This window comes from Periplaneta americana, chromosome 10 (assembly GCF_040183065.1).
Source record: "Periplaneta americana isolate PAMFEO1 chromosome 10, P.americana_PAMFEO1_priV1, whole genome shotgun sequence".
Classification (NCBI taxonomy): Eukaryota; Metazoa; Arthropoda; class Insecta; order Blattodea; family Blattidae; genus Periplaneta; species Periplaneta americana.
The window spans coordinates 1,094,712-1,111,729 of record NC_091126.1 but is presented as its reverse complement, the minus strand read 5'-3'; the positions used below and the strand labels follow the sequence as shown (position 1 = coordinate 1,111,729).

At 34.4% G+C, this 17,018-nt stretch overlaps 1 protein-coding gene across 4 annotated transcripts in view; it reads right to left on the bottom strand.

The window, feature by feature from the left end:
- Positions 1-17,018, bottom strand: part of Pgm1 (phosphoglucose mutase 1) — a 148,061-nt gene that overhangs the window by 86,567 nt on the left and 44,476 nt on the right. For all 4 annotated transcript variants that reach the window (XM_069836685.1, XM_069836682.1, XM_069836684.1 and 1 more), the window contains exon 5: positions 13,733-13,923. In XM_069836685.1, the coding sequence (XP_069692786.1) occupies positions 13,733-13,923 (191 nt within the window). The remainder of the gene's footprint in view (positions 1-13,732; positions 13,924-17,018) is intronic.

Below are 17,018 nucleotides of genomic sequence, written 5' to 3'. Positions count from 1 at the left end.
AGTCACACAAACCACGCGAGAACTTTGAAAGTTAACTCTGAACTAGAATACCAGTGTAACAATGAACATCTACGTTAGTCTCACAGCTGGGTGACTTAATTAGCTTCATGGGTTAAACACTTCTAACTTGTGAACATAACATCCAGTCTTCTTATGAGCTGAAAATTGGAACTGGAAAAACATACATTCCAAAGGAGATTAAGAGATTGCCCCTACTGCCAAACCTGGTCATTGACAATTGACAAAGGGAAAAGAAGGTAGCTTACTGTCTATTTGAAAGGTACTTTTTTTTCTGGTGTTATACAAAATAGTGAGGCCAAAGCCTTTTTTCAATATTAAGTTGTAAAGATGGGTCGAACGTCAACAGTTACAGTTCATTCCAGAGCTAAAGAATTTGATAGTGAGGGTCTTTATGTATCCGAGACTAACATTTTAATGTTTAAATTTTGTAATATGCGAATAGACTGGGAGAAATGAGACACAGTGTCTAAACATTGTTTAAAAAATAAAGAGCATGTGCATCTTAAAGAAAAAAGTGTAGCTCCTAAAAGACGAGAATCAATCTAAGGTTTGTTCGATCGTCAGAAGAAAGCCAAACAAGAAAAAAAGGAGGTTGTAATGGATACTATGAAAATGTTTTTGAGTGCAAATATACCTATTGAAAAGGTGGATGACCCAGCAGTTAGAACTTGGTTTGTTCCGGGTGAGTATTTATCTTAATATATACAGTATAATTAGGATATGCATAATCATAATTATTATTGCACACGTATTGTACTGTTAGTATTAAAATAGTACTACTTTTATTTTACATGCTTTTTCATAAAGCAAATACTGGTAATCCCATTAAAATAACTGTTCCATCATACTAAACTATTCAGCGCATCTACCTACAAAATCACGTTAATTTCATACTTAAAGCTAATTTTCAGTATTTTTTCAAATTATTGTATATTAATAAAAATTATTTAAAATTTGCATAGGGTCGGGGGACCTGCCCTCGACTAATCAATTCAAACAGGAGTATGTTCCTCGCTGCAGTGAAGAGATGGTTGCAAAAATAAAAAAATCTTTAAATGGAAAGCAAGATTTAGCCATAATTTGTGATGAAACAGATTCAGCAAGTCGTTGCATATTTGCTGTTTTAGTTAAAACCCAAGATGCTTCATTTATCAAGAAATCCATCTTTTAGACTGTGCATTTTTAGACTCTGCAAATAGTTGGACCTGTTCATAGACTATCCTCAAGACATTAGAGACATTTTCAAGTGACTACGAAAACGTGAAATATTCTGTAACAGATTCTACTTCCTACATGATAAAATGTTTTGAATTGTTGAAAGGAATCATGGGGGATCACCTGGTACATGTGACTTGTTGGGCTCACAAATTTAGTATTTTTGGTGATATTTTACAACAGAATTTAAGTGAGTTTAATTCAAAAGTATCCCAAACCAAAAACTGTTTTCACTTGTCGAGGAAAATAAAACACTTGTACCATTCTCACTACATCTCGCCAAAATGTAAAAAAATTGTACAACATTGTAAAAATTGTAGAAAATTACTAAATTGTAAAACTATAAAAATTTGTAAAAATTGTAATTGTAATATTGTAAAATGTTGACATGTTCCACATCTTAAAGCTTCATTGCTCATGTAAGATCTATGGAATAAAATAAACGAAAGAAACGAAACGATTCACATCTAGATGAAAACCATGGTGAAGAATCAATTCCTTTGTAGCCAGAACCAGTTCTAATTAGATGGGGCAGTTGATTTAAATCTGTACAGTATGTTGTCGAAACATTTTTTGCTCAGTCGACTTTCAAAAGTGCACCTGTGGCAAATTGGTTTAAAAAGGTAGATTCTGAAAGATTTTGTAGCTTAGTAAAAGCACAGGCTGCTTTTGTACATGAAAATTGTGAATTTATTGCAAATGTAGTTTCAGACATTAGAAGGCAGTGAATATCCCTACAGTCACGTTATAGTAATTTCTGGCAATGTAGGGGAATCTGTAGCCGAATTAATTGACCATTTTAGTTTGGACATAAAGACTGAAATACAACAATTGTTTCAGCATGTCAGTAAACTAGTGATCGAGAATATTGAAAAATATGAGTTACATTATTCATATTCATTATTTGTAAATTTAAATGAATTATTCAATCCAGCAAATATTGTACAGATAAATGTCCACAATCTTAAAGCACTCACAGAAAGGGTCAAAACAATCAGTTATTTCAAGGATATAAAAAATACTGATTGCAGTATTGCATTTCTTACTTTGAAAGAAATAGTTTTGAAACAATCATCCAATACTTCCAAAGTTAAAGTTGACGTGATTGAGGCATTACCCTGAATTTACATCTGCTGTGCTGAAATGTGTCTGGGTTCCTTGTGCATCTGTTGATGCAGAACGATTTTTCTCCAAGTATAATTTAATTGTTAGTGACCGTAGGACAGAATGAAAGAAAATAATGTTGTGACTTCTGCTATGCTTTCATTCCACAAATAAAACCAGGAGATGTTACATAATAAAAATAATGTTTTCTCTTCTGTGTTGTAAAGTTATCTTTAATTTTAATGTGTAGTCTACTGTAGAATAAATTATGTATAAAACCATTTCTATCATTATTTTGACCCCCAATACATAATATAGTGTTATTTTTTTTCACGTAAAAAACGCTTTCCAATTTAGACAAAATTATTGTGACTATTACACTTTTACGTCATACTCCTTTTGACCAATGGAACAGTATGAAAGGACGTCTTTCAACCAATCATGGTTGCTTATCACTCAATTTTATCACTTCACTAGCATTTATTTATTTTTATCACTACCCTAGCATTTGTTTCTTTGTTTGCCAACATTTCAAACAGCAAATTCTTTACGGTACTATAAAACATGCTTTGTGATCGCCATTTGTTTACAGCATAGACAGTCAACTGAAAATGGCGGTTCCATTCAAATGTTTTGGTGAAGCTAACATTAGTGAAATAGATCAAATGATAGACAGCACGACACCGAACAACACAAAGAGAAACAGAAACAGTATTTGGAACCAGTTTAATCAATTTTGTATTCAGCAGGGACATAAACTGCTAGGTGACACTCCAGTTGAACAGATCGCTACAATTATGAAAGACTGGGCCATCAATATGCGAAAGGGAGATGGACAAGAGTATAAGGAATACTCTGTAAAAACCATATGAAACATTACAGCAAAACTTACTATGAACGATATAAACGTAAGTTCAACCCATTTTCTGACACAGAATTTAAGCGTGCCAGAGATGCCAAAAATACCAAAAGAAGACAGCTTCAGAACCTACCCGAAAAAAGAAAGAAAAGTGCTGTAGAAACTTGTGACGAAAATACTCCATTGGGTTTGGAAAAGAAATTTTTTCACATTGCATCACTGGAATTAGCTTGGCATGGAGGAGAAGCGGTGAAGTGTCTTACACATCATTTCCAGGAAGATGGCACTCCAACAGGAAGAATCGCTTACAACTCTATATTTTCAAAAACTTGTCAAGGTGGTGACCACAAGTTAGCAGACACGAAGTGGCTTATTCCCAATAAGGAAAACACAGACAGATGTCCTGTAAGACTTTATGAATTATTAACAGAGAAACGTAAGTCCACTGCAATATTAAAAACTGATCTTTTTTCCTTACTCCCAACCCTACATATAACATTTCTGGGGTTTGGTATAAAAACTGTTCTGCTGGGCAAAATGAAATTTCAAAATGGACTAAGTTATCTGCACAAAAAGCTGGTCTGGACGTCAAAATACAGAAAATTACAAACCACTCCAGTCGATGCACAGCAGTTTCAAATATGACTTGCATTGGCATTCAAGAACAAGAATTAATACAAATTTTGACCTTCACATTTCTAATTGCGTTTATATTTTTTTACCAACTCTATGGGTCTAATAAACCAACAAGTGTATTTTTATTTCCTCCTAAGTCCACATGTTTTTAAAATATTACTTGTTAAAATTCGTTAAAAATGTCGCACAATGCAACATTTAAAGCGTCATATTTCTGACGATATTGATGTTAACATTTTTTTTTTAAATGCATTTAAAAGCTTAAAGTACTGTCTTTTATTAAATATTTAGTAACTAATTTTAATATAATTATTACAAATATTTTTATATAATTCAATTTTTAAAAGTTATATATCAATGTGAAATAGCCCTATTAAAAATCTAAAAAAATTCCTACTAGGTGTACTGAAGTATTCTTAATAATTCCAGAAAAAATCAAAATGGGATCTCCAATAGTTTAATGGAAATTTAATTACTTACGACACAATGTGTAGTGGTCAGTGCAGCAGCAGTGGATGGGAAGCGTTAAAGCGCGCTGGGAGGTTTATGGGCGCTGGATGATTGTCTGAACGTTGCAACATTACACCCAGTACGGATCAAGTCACTCGAGGAAACGCTGCACTTATTATGATATCTTCAAATATTTGTACATTATGCTTTTTAAACGTTTCTTTTCATTCACACTTTAAATTTTCATTCACCTACCTTCTTTCTTGAAAGAAAATTGTTTTACTAAATCTTCAGTTTTTGACAACGGAATGAAAGAATATAATTTTAATGTACCAGTTATTGGTTTTAGATTGTATCTGGCCTGCAAATTTTTCAGTGTGGTTTTTGTGCTTATTCAATGGACAAAATATAAATGACACGTTAGAAATATTTTTTGTGACCAATCAAACAGATTTTTTTTTTTTTTTTTGGTGGTGTTATAGGATCTTGTATAGGCTGGCTCTCATGGCAAGTCTTTTAACACTTTCTCCAATGCCATCACATGGACCTTTACCATGCGATGTTGCAAAGAAGTGTCATTCAGCACTAATTCCATAATCGTCTTCCTGTAAGCAATTATTTAAAAATTTTTTTTTTTGTATTGTGAACTTGATCCATTGGAAAAGTAAAGGATTTTTTTCATATCATTGAATTTTTGCTTTAAGTAATTGATTGCTTCGGATTGAAAAAAGTGAAAGGGATCGGTGTCATGTTTCATGGTTTCTGAGATGACAATACTTTTGTGACGAATTTCTGTATCTCCTTTGAAATATACTACGAAAGGATGTATCGTGGCTTGGCATATGTTCCAATGCACACCTTGTATTGAATCTTGTATTACAAATGAATAATTTTCAGAAAAGTCTGCAATAACTATGTAATTTTCAGGTTGTACATTTCTTTGCATTCCGTCAAAAATTAAATATGGCTGACTTTTGAAGGGATGACAATGCATCTTCTACATGAAAAACTTTACATGCTAGGGAGCCTTTTACTTTTTGAAACTTTTCACAGGGGTATTGTTTTTGTTGTAGCTTTCTTTTCTTGATAGGGGATTCTACTGACATCAAACTCTTGTTTAATTCCTCAATATTAGTGATTTCTAGTACTGTATCCATAGAACTGCTAGAAGAAGAACTGGGATAATCACTTTCTCTGTCCGCACTTTCATTTGGTTCATGTTTATTAATATCACAAGAACTACCGGCTTCACATATAATTTCACCTGACCTATCCGGAAATTGATTGATTTTTACGGAACGAATCACATATTTGCACATTCAAAGACTCCTTTAAATTGAGCTTTATCAATAAGTCGCGACTTACGCGTCTTAGCGTACTTTTCTTTTTAAAAGCGTGATTAGGAATGTAAATGGATTTAAACACTTGTTATATATTATGCGATCTTTACCATCACTCCTGTTGTATAGAAGTCATGTCACTCCGTGAAATTCAAACCCAAACTGATTATTTTTCTCTTCTATATTTTGTCTCCTGCCATCTGTTTACTGTCATAAAGTTAACTGCATTAACCAGCCTTGCTATCATTAAACACTTGGCTATATTACAGTATAAACATATAGAACTGTGAAGGACTTCCCCTCTTAGCTGAGCTGACAATAACAAAATAACTTTAGATAAGATATTTACTGTTCCTTAAGGTATTAATCATTTGATGATTACTATGGTGACATTAGATGCAACGGGGAATTTCGTAAAACTTTCCCCAGGCAGCCTTCTAGCCTATGGCTGCAAGCAGTTCATTAGCTGGGCATCGCAAGCACGAGCATGCCTCCGGAAAATAAATTGTTACAAATGTATGGGTGCCGATCCCACATTTATAAATGCAGTACTTTACAGATAATACATCAGCGAACAATTCTATATTTTTTTCAGATTTTTAACTTGGCTATTTAATATAGTAATTTTGCTTTGAAAAAGAAATGATTAAAAAAATAGGCCAAATCTTAAATTTATTTGTGATAGGCCTAAAGTAATAAAAAGTGTTGTATTTAGTCTTTCAAATGCGCCAAACCGCAAATCTCAATTATATGTAGACACAGAGTTCCAAGTGAGTTTATGTAACAGTGCATGCATAATTTGCGTAATTTCAAATAGTCATAACTACACAAAGAATTAATAATTGTGAAAATAAAACAATACGGGTCTCCTTATTTGAAGTCTGGAATTCATGAAAAAAAATTCGACCATTTCTGAGAAGGTCGTGTTTTATTGCTGTGAGATTTGAGGTTGAATGACTCTTTAATAAAAATGAAACTGAATCAACAAAGCCTTCTTGACTAGTAACCTCCACAGAATTCAATGTTCAATGAAGATTCTATAGTTGACACAACTGATAACAAGAAAACAGCTAATCATAACACACTATTGCCATCTAGTGGAATACAATGGTACAATGCATTTGAAGACAGTTCAGTATTTTCGTAAGTCAATATTTTTTGTACTAGAGTACTTCATAACTTCTAATCTTTATATACTTTCTTCTAATCGTGTAATATTCAATTAAATCACACTCGAGTTTTGATTTTCGCTAGATAAATCAAAACCTCTAGTGAGATTACTGTTGATAATCTTACACCTAATTAGCGATAAAATGCAAAATATATTTTTATCACGATTTCTTTTCGAAATTAATGCGAACTTCTGTGGTCTCTAGCTATTGTTTATTTGATGGGGTGTACTAAGGAAGTACAAATTTTCCATCACTGTGTCACAGTGGTTTAAAGTATGTGTACGCACATACAGACACAGACAAGTAGAAACAATTATCATGTTCCTAGTTGCCAGACTCCCATCTGGTGGTAGAGAGGATAGGTACTTTCACTTCGATGCATGGCAGTTTTCAAATCAGTTGTGAGTTAAATGTTGATTAATGGTGGAAGTTTAAACTTTAAGTAATTCTTAAGTGTTTAGTGTGCAGTTTATGTGTGTTTTGTGATAACGCCTGGGGATCCATATTCATTACATGAAAGTATTTGTAGAATACATACATAAGACACAGAAAATCCTGTACAAGAAAAATTTCGAGAAAAATTCCCAAACAGATCCGTGCTTAGTGGCAGTACAATAAGACAACTTGCTAAAAAAAATTCAGACAGGTTCAATAAATGGTCGCAAAAAACATAAAAGATGGCACACTGTTACAAAAAAATTACGAGAGACTGGCAAAAAGAATAGAACACACTTTTTTTTATTTTATTGGGTTATTTTACGATGCTGTAACAACATCTAGGTTATTTAATGTCTGAATGAAATGAAGGTGATAATGCCAGTGAAATGAGTCCGGGGTCCAGCACCGAAAGAGCTGAGACGAGATGTTATGGCACCAACCTGCGCGAAGTTTTAAATTGCCGGCCAGCAGGGTAGAGGAGTGGGGGTTGTTTGGGTTACGGTTCTCAAGCTCAGAGCGGCAGGCATATCCGTTTCTTCTCTTTCCAAAAACATTAGTCTTATCTTAGTATCACCACTTTCCTACTCAGAGTTCGAAGGTACCTAATGAAATTACGCCCGCTATTCCATCTTTATATTCTTATTCTCCGACAGAATCAGACGACTGGTCTGTGCTGGAATCAGATGTCCCTAAGTTTACGGTAATATTCTCCAAAATACTGTCCATCACGTGCTCACTTTCAATGTAATTGTTCTCTACTTTCTTCACATAATCATACACTGATATCCATTCTTGGAAGAAGCGATTGCAGAGTCGGCCTCTGCTTATGTGTAGCGTAGAAATTATAGATGAGTCTTCTTATGACTTCCTCATCAAAACTGTCTACAGCCGCAACAATCTTCTTCTTCGGCTGTGATTTTTCCAGACTGGAGAAAGAATCTGCTGTTCCTGCCTCAATATTTTTTCCTTCTTTCCTGATTCTTGCCAAGGTTCGCTTTGAAATACCAGTGGCAGCCAGTACTCTTGCACACACGCTTTTCAATGGAATTGGTATTCCGTTTACAGCCTCTTCTGACATGAATTTCCATACATTGTATACTATTTCATGTCCTTGACTATGAACTACTCCATGATTTCACATCCTAGACAATGCCATAATGAGGGCGCTCTGAAGGACAATGTTTTCAGTATTAGCAATAGTGGTAGTAGCAGAACGATCTGAACACCCAGAATGCTAGTAACCAACTAACCCAACACCCCTCCAGTTTACTGTGAGGGCGAGTCCAAGCAAACGAACTAAAATGCGTCCCTCGCGCCGATGCCATAACTTCTCGTCCAGGCTCTACCCAGCATTTGCTCGTATTGGGTTGAGGGAAAACCCCAGAAAATACGTCAACCAGGTAACTTGTCCCGACCGGGATTCGAACCCGGGCCACCTGGTTTTGCAGCCAGACGCGCTGACTGTTACTCCACAGGTGTGGACTAGAACACACTATCAAATGGCTCTTCCAAAATTATTTTTTTTCTTATGGAGCATGGTTTTCTTTACAGAGACATGTTCCCTTAAATAACAGGTGAAAGACGGGGGGGAGGGGAAACAGATCTTGTAATTGAATTGATTTTGAATTGCACAATGAAAAAGTTCGGGATAGGCTATGCTGTTAATTGACACCAAATTATTGGGCTTATTTTTTATGAGGCACAATTGACAGTCTGTGCTACAGAAGTGAAATATAATAATTTATAACTTAGTGCCAGATTTGATTCACAAAGTTCTTTCAAGTAACTGTGCTAACAAGAATATAATTCAGGTATTGATTTATCCAATCTGTAAGGAACGGTGCTGTTGACCCTGATATTAACCCCTTCTCCCTAGATGAAGTTTGACTCCACCTTCATGACTAGAGATGTGAAGACAATTCTCATTAAATTCACAAGGTGCCACTACGAGGTTTAAAATTGGAATTTTTATATGTTCGAGATAAAATAATTGCAGAACCCATCTTCAACAACCAAATGATTAAACATTTCATCAGGACAACGCAACTGCACTCAATGACAGTTATGATGATAAACCACACATTACCACATGGCACAATGCTGCACACAGGCAGACTAAACATATCTGATGAGCTGCATCATTCTTCAATCCATTTAAGCAGAATGAAGAATGTATTTAAAATTGTGGCACATGGTTTCAGCAGTATTCTCAATGATAGTTAAATGATATTGTTCCGATGACATTTCCTTACTGGGCACTAACTAGTTGTATCACTCGTAATTCATAATAGATCGCAGAAAAATCAATTTTGTTAGTAGTATCGATTACTGATATGAGATTCAACATCACTGTAGGAAACTAGAAAAATCATATAGATTTAATTTAAGCATATGTTTCACGATAACAATCAGATCTTCATTTAAGTGTGCTTTTATGATGCAAACAAGGCCGTATTGGCATGCAATTGGCAGAAAAAATGAAGTCCTTAAAAAAGTCATATTCGATACTCTCTTTGTCAACTACAAATTTCACTACATTAGAATCTCTATTATCTGTGGCAATGAAGGGGCTGAACTGAATGGTTAACCAACATCCATAGCATAAAAGATTTTCATAAATTAAGTGCATAATACTTTGGCCTACAATTTCGTAATTTTCTTCGTGGTATTGTGTTTAATGTGCTATGTAGTTGGTTGTCAATGATGAGTTCTTAATGGCCAAGGGTAGATGGTTAAAGATTGTCTGCAGAAAGATAGGAATAGTAAAAGTCTTACGCTGTAGATTTGCATACTTCACACACTTTATTGTGTACACTTGTAATGCCAATCTTTTACTCTGAAGCAACATTAACCACAGATTCTCCTTTCCGAAACCTCTCAATTATTTGTAGCTTTCTTTTGACAACTGAGAAAGATATTTTGCATAAAGTTAAACAGTATGATCATCCGAACGGTAAAGATAAGGACATAATGGTACAAGTTCGTGGAAGTTTTTGGGGTAATTTCTTTGCAAATAGTTAGTGAATATTTTACAAGTAACTATTTTGGTTGCTGACAGTGAACCATTCCTACGACATACTGTGTAAGGGTAAAGGCTTGTAATAACCCTCTGTAGAGAAACTATATAGAAACATACAGTATGTCATATTTTTTCTGCAGCAAAGGAAAGAAAAATAGCAGCTAGAAAAAATCGGATAATCCGACAATCGGTTAATAGGGTGACAGATAATCAGGTTCTACTGCATATATCACAGACACTAACATACTTCACACATCGGCTCTCCACTGGCTAGACTCATCTCTGTATTATTTAAAGTAGGTGATGGCCATACTTCATACAAATGCCTTGCATTTCTTGGGTGTTCCTTGAAGCCAAGCAGATTTCTTCTCGTGAAGCATATATTTTTTTCATTCTAAGAAGTTAAATATGACACTCCTGTCTGTCTGCTGTGCTATGCAGTACCATTCTCCTTGAATCTGTGTACTGTTATATCAGGAAATGTAAAATTTGGAAAATTCCTACAAAATTTTTTGCAACACTTCCTCTCTGAGCATGGCTTGATGAAGGTCTCACAAAATAGAAATACCTCTTTCAAGACAATACTTCATTTCCACACACATGTAATATTATGCGATTACACAACTTGAAATGAAAACAATCCATGGTTACTATGAACATTTCTGGGAGTTGACTGCAAGGAAATGGGAATTACCAACTGGGAGGAACTAGCAAAAGACAGAACAGAGTGAAGCATCCTTTGTCCTTTGATTGATTAACTGCATCTAATATCAGAGATATGAGTTTAATAAGAAGACAGAGGTCATGTCCAAGAACACAATTTCATAAATCCCATGGCAAGCTTAAAGATTCATCTGCAATTTTTATTTTCTTTTCTTTCTTTTTAATATAAAATGGCATATAAACACAAAATATTTCTTATTAACAGTGATGAAAGAGGAAAAAAACCATGATCCAATTAAGAAGTGGTCATGAAGTGTTCATTGTTAAGTCGAAAGTTTGCAGTCTAGGGTACAAACATACTGTTAGCACTTTAGAGTACATTTGATAGGTCGATTTTTGATCAAGATTTCTTCAAAATACTTCCTGTCAAGTTAAACGTTAGTGTTCTCCCTTAAATTCCTTAGAGACAAATACTGACACCCACAAGCGATCAAAATCTTTCATATTTCGCTTAAGGTGTCATAGCTCTTGCTGGTTCAAATTCATTATTTTATACCAGCTTGAGATAACTACAATGTGTATAGATATAACACTAACCTAAAGATCAAATTTTACTATTAATTGCAGATAGATCAACATAAAATAAGACACAGAACATTTAAAAGTACCCTTAAACTTCAATAAAAACAGCTAACTACATACTGACTGATATAAACACACGCAAAAATTTGTTAACTAACCATATCTGCAGAGATGTGATTACACCAACGAGCATTAAACAAAATAGATCTAGCCACTATATCAAATAATACCCCAGACGTTTGAGATGGGCAGGGCATGTAGCACGTATGGGGAAATCCAGAAATGCATACAGTGTGTTAGTTGGGAGACCAGAGGGAAAAAGACCTTTGGGGAGGCCAAGACGTAGATGGGAAGATAATATTAAAATGAATTTGAGGGAGGTGGGATATGATGATAGAGAGTGGATTAATCTTGCACAGGATAGGGACTGATGGCGGGCTTATGCCAGGGCAGCAATGAACCTGTAGGTTCCTTAAGAGTCAATTGAGGGGTTGGGTGCAAGAAAGGCACTTCTCTCAAATGCAAGTTTTGAGAAAATTGATGTTGAAAATTCAAACTGTCATAATGTTACATATGCACGCCTTTACATTTTGGGTACTCCTGATCTCTATGATCACAGTACTGAACTACAATTTGGTGATCATATGCATGACAGATCAGAGAACACAATAAAGCGTTCTATTCAAAAAGGGCACATCCTCTAAAATGCCCTTCTTGCACCCAGCCCCTCAATTGTAAGTAATAATACCAGTATACAGCAAAACAGTCAACAATTTAGGAGTATATTTAGATGCAAATTTAACTTTTCGAAGTCAAGTGACCTAATATGTAAGAAAACGTTTTCCATAATTAATTCCTTCAAACACTTTACCAATGTTCTACCTCTTAGCCTCAAAAAGATTCGAACTTTAGTGATGCTCCATTTCGATTATTGAGATTCTCTATACACGATTCTCTTGTCCACAAACAACAGCTTGTTCACAATATCTAAGTTCGTTTTGTTTGTAACATTAGAAAACTAGATCATGTAACACTGTAACTAGAACTGTTGTCTTGGAATCCACTTAAAGAAAGAAGAATATTAAATTTCCACTTCTTACTATTTAAAATCATCCACACCCTCTTACTTAGCATCTCGTTTTGTTTGCCTTTCACTACCTCGAACTCAGAACATGTACCTTCTCTCTATTTCTCTGTACAGAACATCCTTCTACTCATTTCTCAGCATATCGATTCCACGCCTCTGGAATTCTCTCCCTGACCATGTCAGAGACTGTCGGAAATATCAAAATTCAAATCCAAATTAAAGAATTAAAGAAAATTAAATTGTTAAACACCTGTCAGGTTTCGCAACTTCGGCTTAACCCATAAGACACAATATTGTAACTATACTAAAAACTCATATTGTCAGTTTTACCCTTAATGTGCAATGTATTCATTATCACTATCATCATTGCTATCACTTATTTCAACTATCTTTTTCTTTTCCTTGTATTAGCTTAACAAGTGCTCTAAAGTGTTGACCTACTGCACTTAAAACTAATTTTATAATTTTTGTCAGTTTGTATTTGTGATATTTGTATGTGCTAACTAGTAGGATGGAAGAGAAGGCCCTATGGTCTTAATCCTGTCAGATTAAATAGATAATTCAATTTTAAAAACATTACATGGTGTATAATTAGGCTCAACATTTGTTTGAATACATGACAGTAACTGATGATGGCCAATATTTTACTGACATGATAAAAGTTGATGATAAAATATTACCAGTCGTACAAATCAAGTGGATTGTTATCAGCTCAATTTGTCACTGTTTAGAAACTATAATGTAATTATAAATTACACTTCACAGAGTACCATGGAATACAGCTACAATGAAATTGCAATTTACATAAAATGCAATTTTTTTAAATGTCCAAAATTCTTTCATAACAAATAAAGCATTAATAAATGATAAACTTAACATATTCAAAGTATGAACTAAAGTACTAACAACAATGCTACACTGAGTCAAGTAAACAGTACTGCACTATTTAATAAAATCCTGCACAATCAAAGTACAATATGGCAAAGAAAGTAAAATAAAAGAGAATAGAACAGAAAAATAAAATATTTCATACTACAAAAATCACAAACATGGACCACACACAATTTAACAAGAAAGCCACAGGTGAAAATGAAAAAGAATTTCATTCATTACATGTGGAAGCTCCTACACGCATGCGACACTTACGCCATCTCCATCAAATGCTGCCCCAAAGTCATGTTCTCCTTTGGCTAACTTCTCCACTAGTCCAGCTGCATATGTCAGGTTTGGGTCTGGATGCAAGCCACCAAAGTCTTCAAGAGGTACACAATGTTCAACACTATTCTCTGGTGCTCCAAGTTCATTCACAAAAATCTGCTTCGCATATGGACCAGTAACTGTACATAATGCACATTAGATACAATATGTAATGGAAACTTATTTCACATTTATTATGACAACTCAAATTTTACTTTAAAAAAGTAACAGTTTCGCAATATACTGTTCCTTGGAAACACGTATCCGTACAAATCTTTTTCCAACATATCAGCTTTAGGTAAGAAAGAATATAGTTTACAACATTCACAAGTACAACACAGTTACGAACTTGCATTGTAAAAGGATATATTACCAAATTCTGTATATTATACTCTACTTACAACCTAACTTGAAATCCCTCTTATTCATCCCTTCATGTATAGAATGTTTCACCAACTACAACACAAATTTTATTTGAAGCAATTTCAGACCAGGACCTCATACCGAGAAATGCTCAGTTGTGACACGTAACTGAAAATAATTGATAATAATGAATTCAGCCAAACCATAATAAATGCATGCAAATTGGGAAGAAAATCGCCCATGACAACTTTACCAGCATATCAGTAATTAATCTTCCAAAATTAATAATTCATCGAAAATATCTTAACAGTACAACTACAGTAAAATCCCTTGTAACCAGCACCCAAATAACCGGCAATACCAAAACAACGGCACTTATGGCTGGGGCAAAAAAAGATTGAATCTTCTACATTGTCACAATCTGAGCCATCAGTTTTGCCACATTTGGAAGTTCACACGAACTTTCATTTTCAGTGAATATCCAAACCTAAAATTGTGTTGTGTTTCAATAAAGAAAATCCACACAGTTCATTTAGTTATGTTCGGACCGTCAGTGTTGCCACATTAGGAAGATCGCACAAACTTTAATTTTTAGTGAATATATAACTCTGGAATTAGTGTATTATTTGTGTTGTGTGATGTGTTTTATTAAGGAAAATCCGCAGTTTTTAGGTTTATTCAGTTATGAGCAAGTGATAGAGAAATAAGCTTCACATGGCCGCAGTTTCAACATTTGGCACCATGAAATAGGGTCATTCCATATCAAATCACCAAGGCGCTCACCCGACAGACTCAGATTTCTTTCAAAATTTGAGGGTTTGTTTTACCTGCTGAGCTAACTAAAACTGCCTAGTTTCACATCTCCTGTCCTTTTCGTTTTCTGTCAGTGGCGTTTCAAACATGAAGAAAAATCATATTTTTGTAAGCACGCCGCATCAATTAAAATTATATCTCTCAACAACGTTTTCAGATAAATTTACAAAAATTAGGTGATATATTTTTAATATGTGATTATTTCTATTGCTTATATAGTTTTCTGCAAGTATTCAAGTATACTCAAAAAAACATGGTAAAACAGTTTTCATATATTCATATTTAAAAATGCGGATCTTCTATTTTAAAGAAAAAAATATATAGTACGCCTCAGATAGTCATATAATGAACTGATAAGTTTCAACTTGGAAACATCGTAGGTTACAAAGATAAAAATTATTATGTTACTGCAAGCGTACGTTAACCGTACAGCTTGCGATAATTATGTCCCACACATTCGTTATTTCATTATATTTGATCATACTCTTGAATGTCGCTATGTAATTTAACATGTAGTACATAATTAGAATTTTTTCAGTTATTACCTCAAATAAATTATTGTCACATGGATTTTGTTAAACCTGAAGTTTTGTAAGAAATGCTTACCTTTCATTGTTGAGATGAAATCACCTGATCATCTTTCCAGACAGGATGCTGCGTTGTTTCAGCTGCATTTGAAAACTGCTTAGCAAGTATAATACCCATCCTAAATGGCAGAACTGTATGAAACTTGCGTGTTCCAGGCACTATGGTAGATTTCGTAAATCGAGGAGCAAGCATTTTTTCCTCTTCAGCATAGTTTTTTTTTCAGACAAATAAACAGTATTAATGTTTGGGAGATTGTCCCTTGTCCAGTCGTACAATTCCCTGGGTGTAGTTATTTGTTTATCGGATGGTCTCTGCAAACTAGCACGAGCTGCATACCTTTTAAGTGTCCCACCTACACCGTCGCATGCGCTCTTGCCATGCGATGTGCCAAAATAATGCCCTTCTGCTGGAAATCCAAAATCTTCTTCGTGAAATATAAGGTTCAGGAAATTTTTTCTATTTTTATACTGAGCAGCCGATCCATCGGAGAAATACATAATTTTTTGTGGTGAATTACAGATGTTTGTTTTAATAAATTCTATTAGATATTTTTGAAACAGATGTACAGCTGTAGTGTCATGTTTCGGACAGTCAGAAATGATTACCAGATTTTTAATAGATACTGTATCGGATGATGACTCGTTATAATATATTACGAAAGGATGAATGGTTGCCTGCACATTACTCCAGTGGTATGACTGAATTTCATCTTGGATTACGAAAGAATAGTTTTCAGCAAAGTCGTATAACACAATAAGGTGGTAATCCATACTTGCGAGACCTATATCAACTGTGACTCATGACGGCCTGACAGAACGATGACGCAGATCAAGTACAAACTCGCGTGCGTGCAGTGTTGGTGTAAGATGGGTTTAAGTGCTACAAACCAATACATTGATATATTTTTTTACTGATATTCCTGAAACGTTTCCAAAATGAAACTTACACCAAGGGGAGAATACTCTTACCTCTATAACACACATTTATCGCGAAATAATTTATGTCCCGAATTTATAGATATTCAACGTTAAAATGTGTTTCACGTGACCATTCAATAAAGAATTAATTACTTTGATGCAAACCTATTTTTAATGAAAAGTATGATCCGTTAGCTTTAAAATAAGCCCAAGTTTAAGATTCTACCTTAATTAGAAGAGAAGTTATGAATTATTTTTGTTGACATAGTATGCGACATTTGTACATTTTTTCTCGTATTGACAGAATTGCTGTATGGATATCGTGCATTATTGAGGGCTAAAATTTTACATAATTAATTAACTTAAGGTTATTTACCATCCCAACAAATTTAATGAAAATCTGAGGTGGTCGGGTTGAAAAGTCCACTTTTTTGTGGGGATTTGACATGGAATAGCCCAATACGAACCTTTTTTGTATATACCGGTATTTATTCAATTATCCAGCAAAATCTCGTATCCGGAACTAGCCTGGCCCATTTGGTGCTGGATAAGAG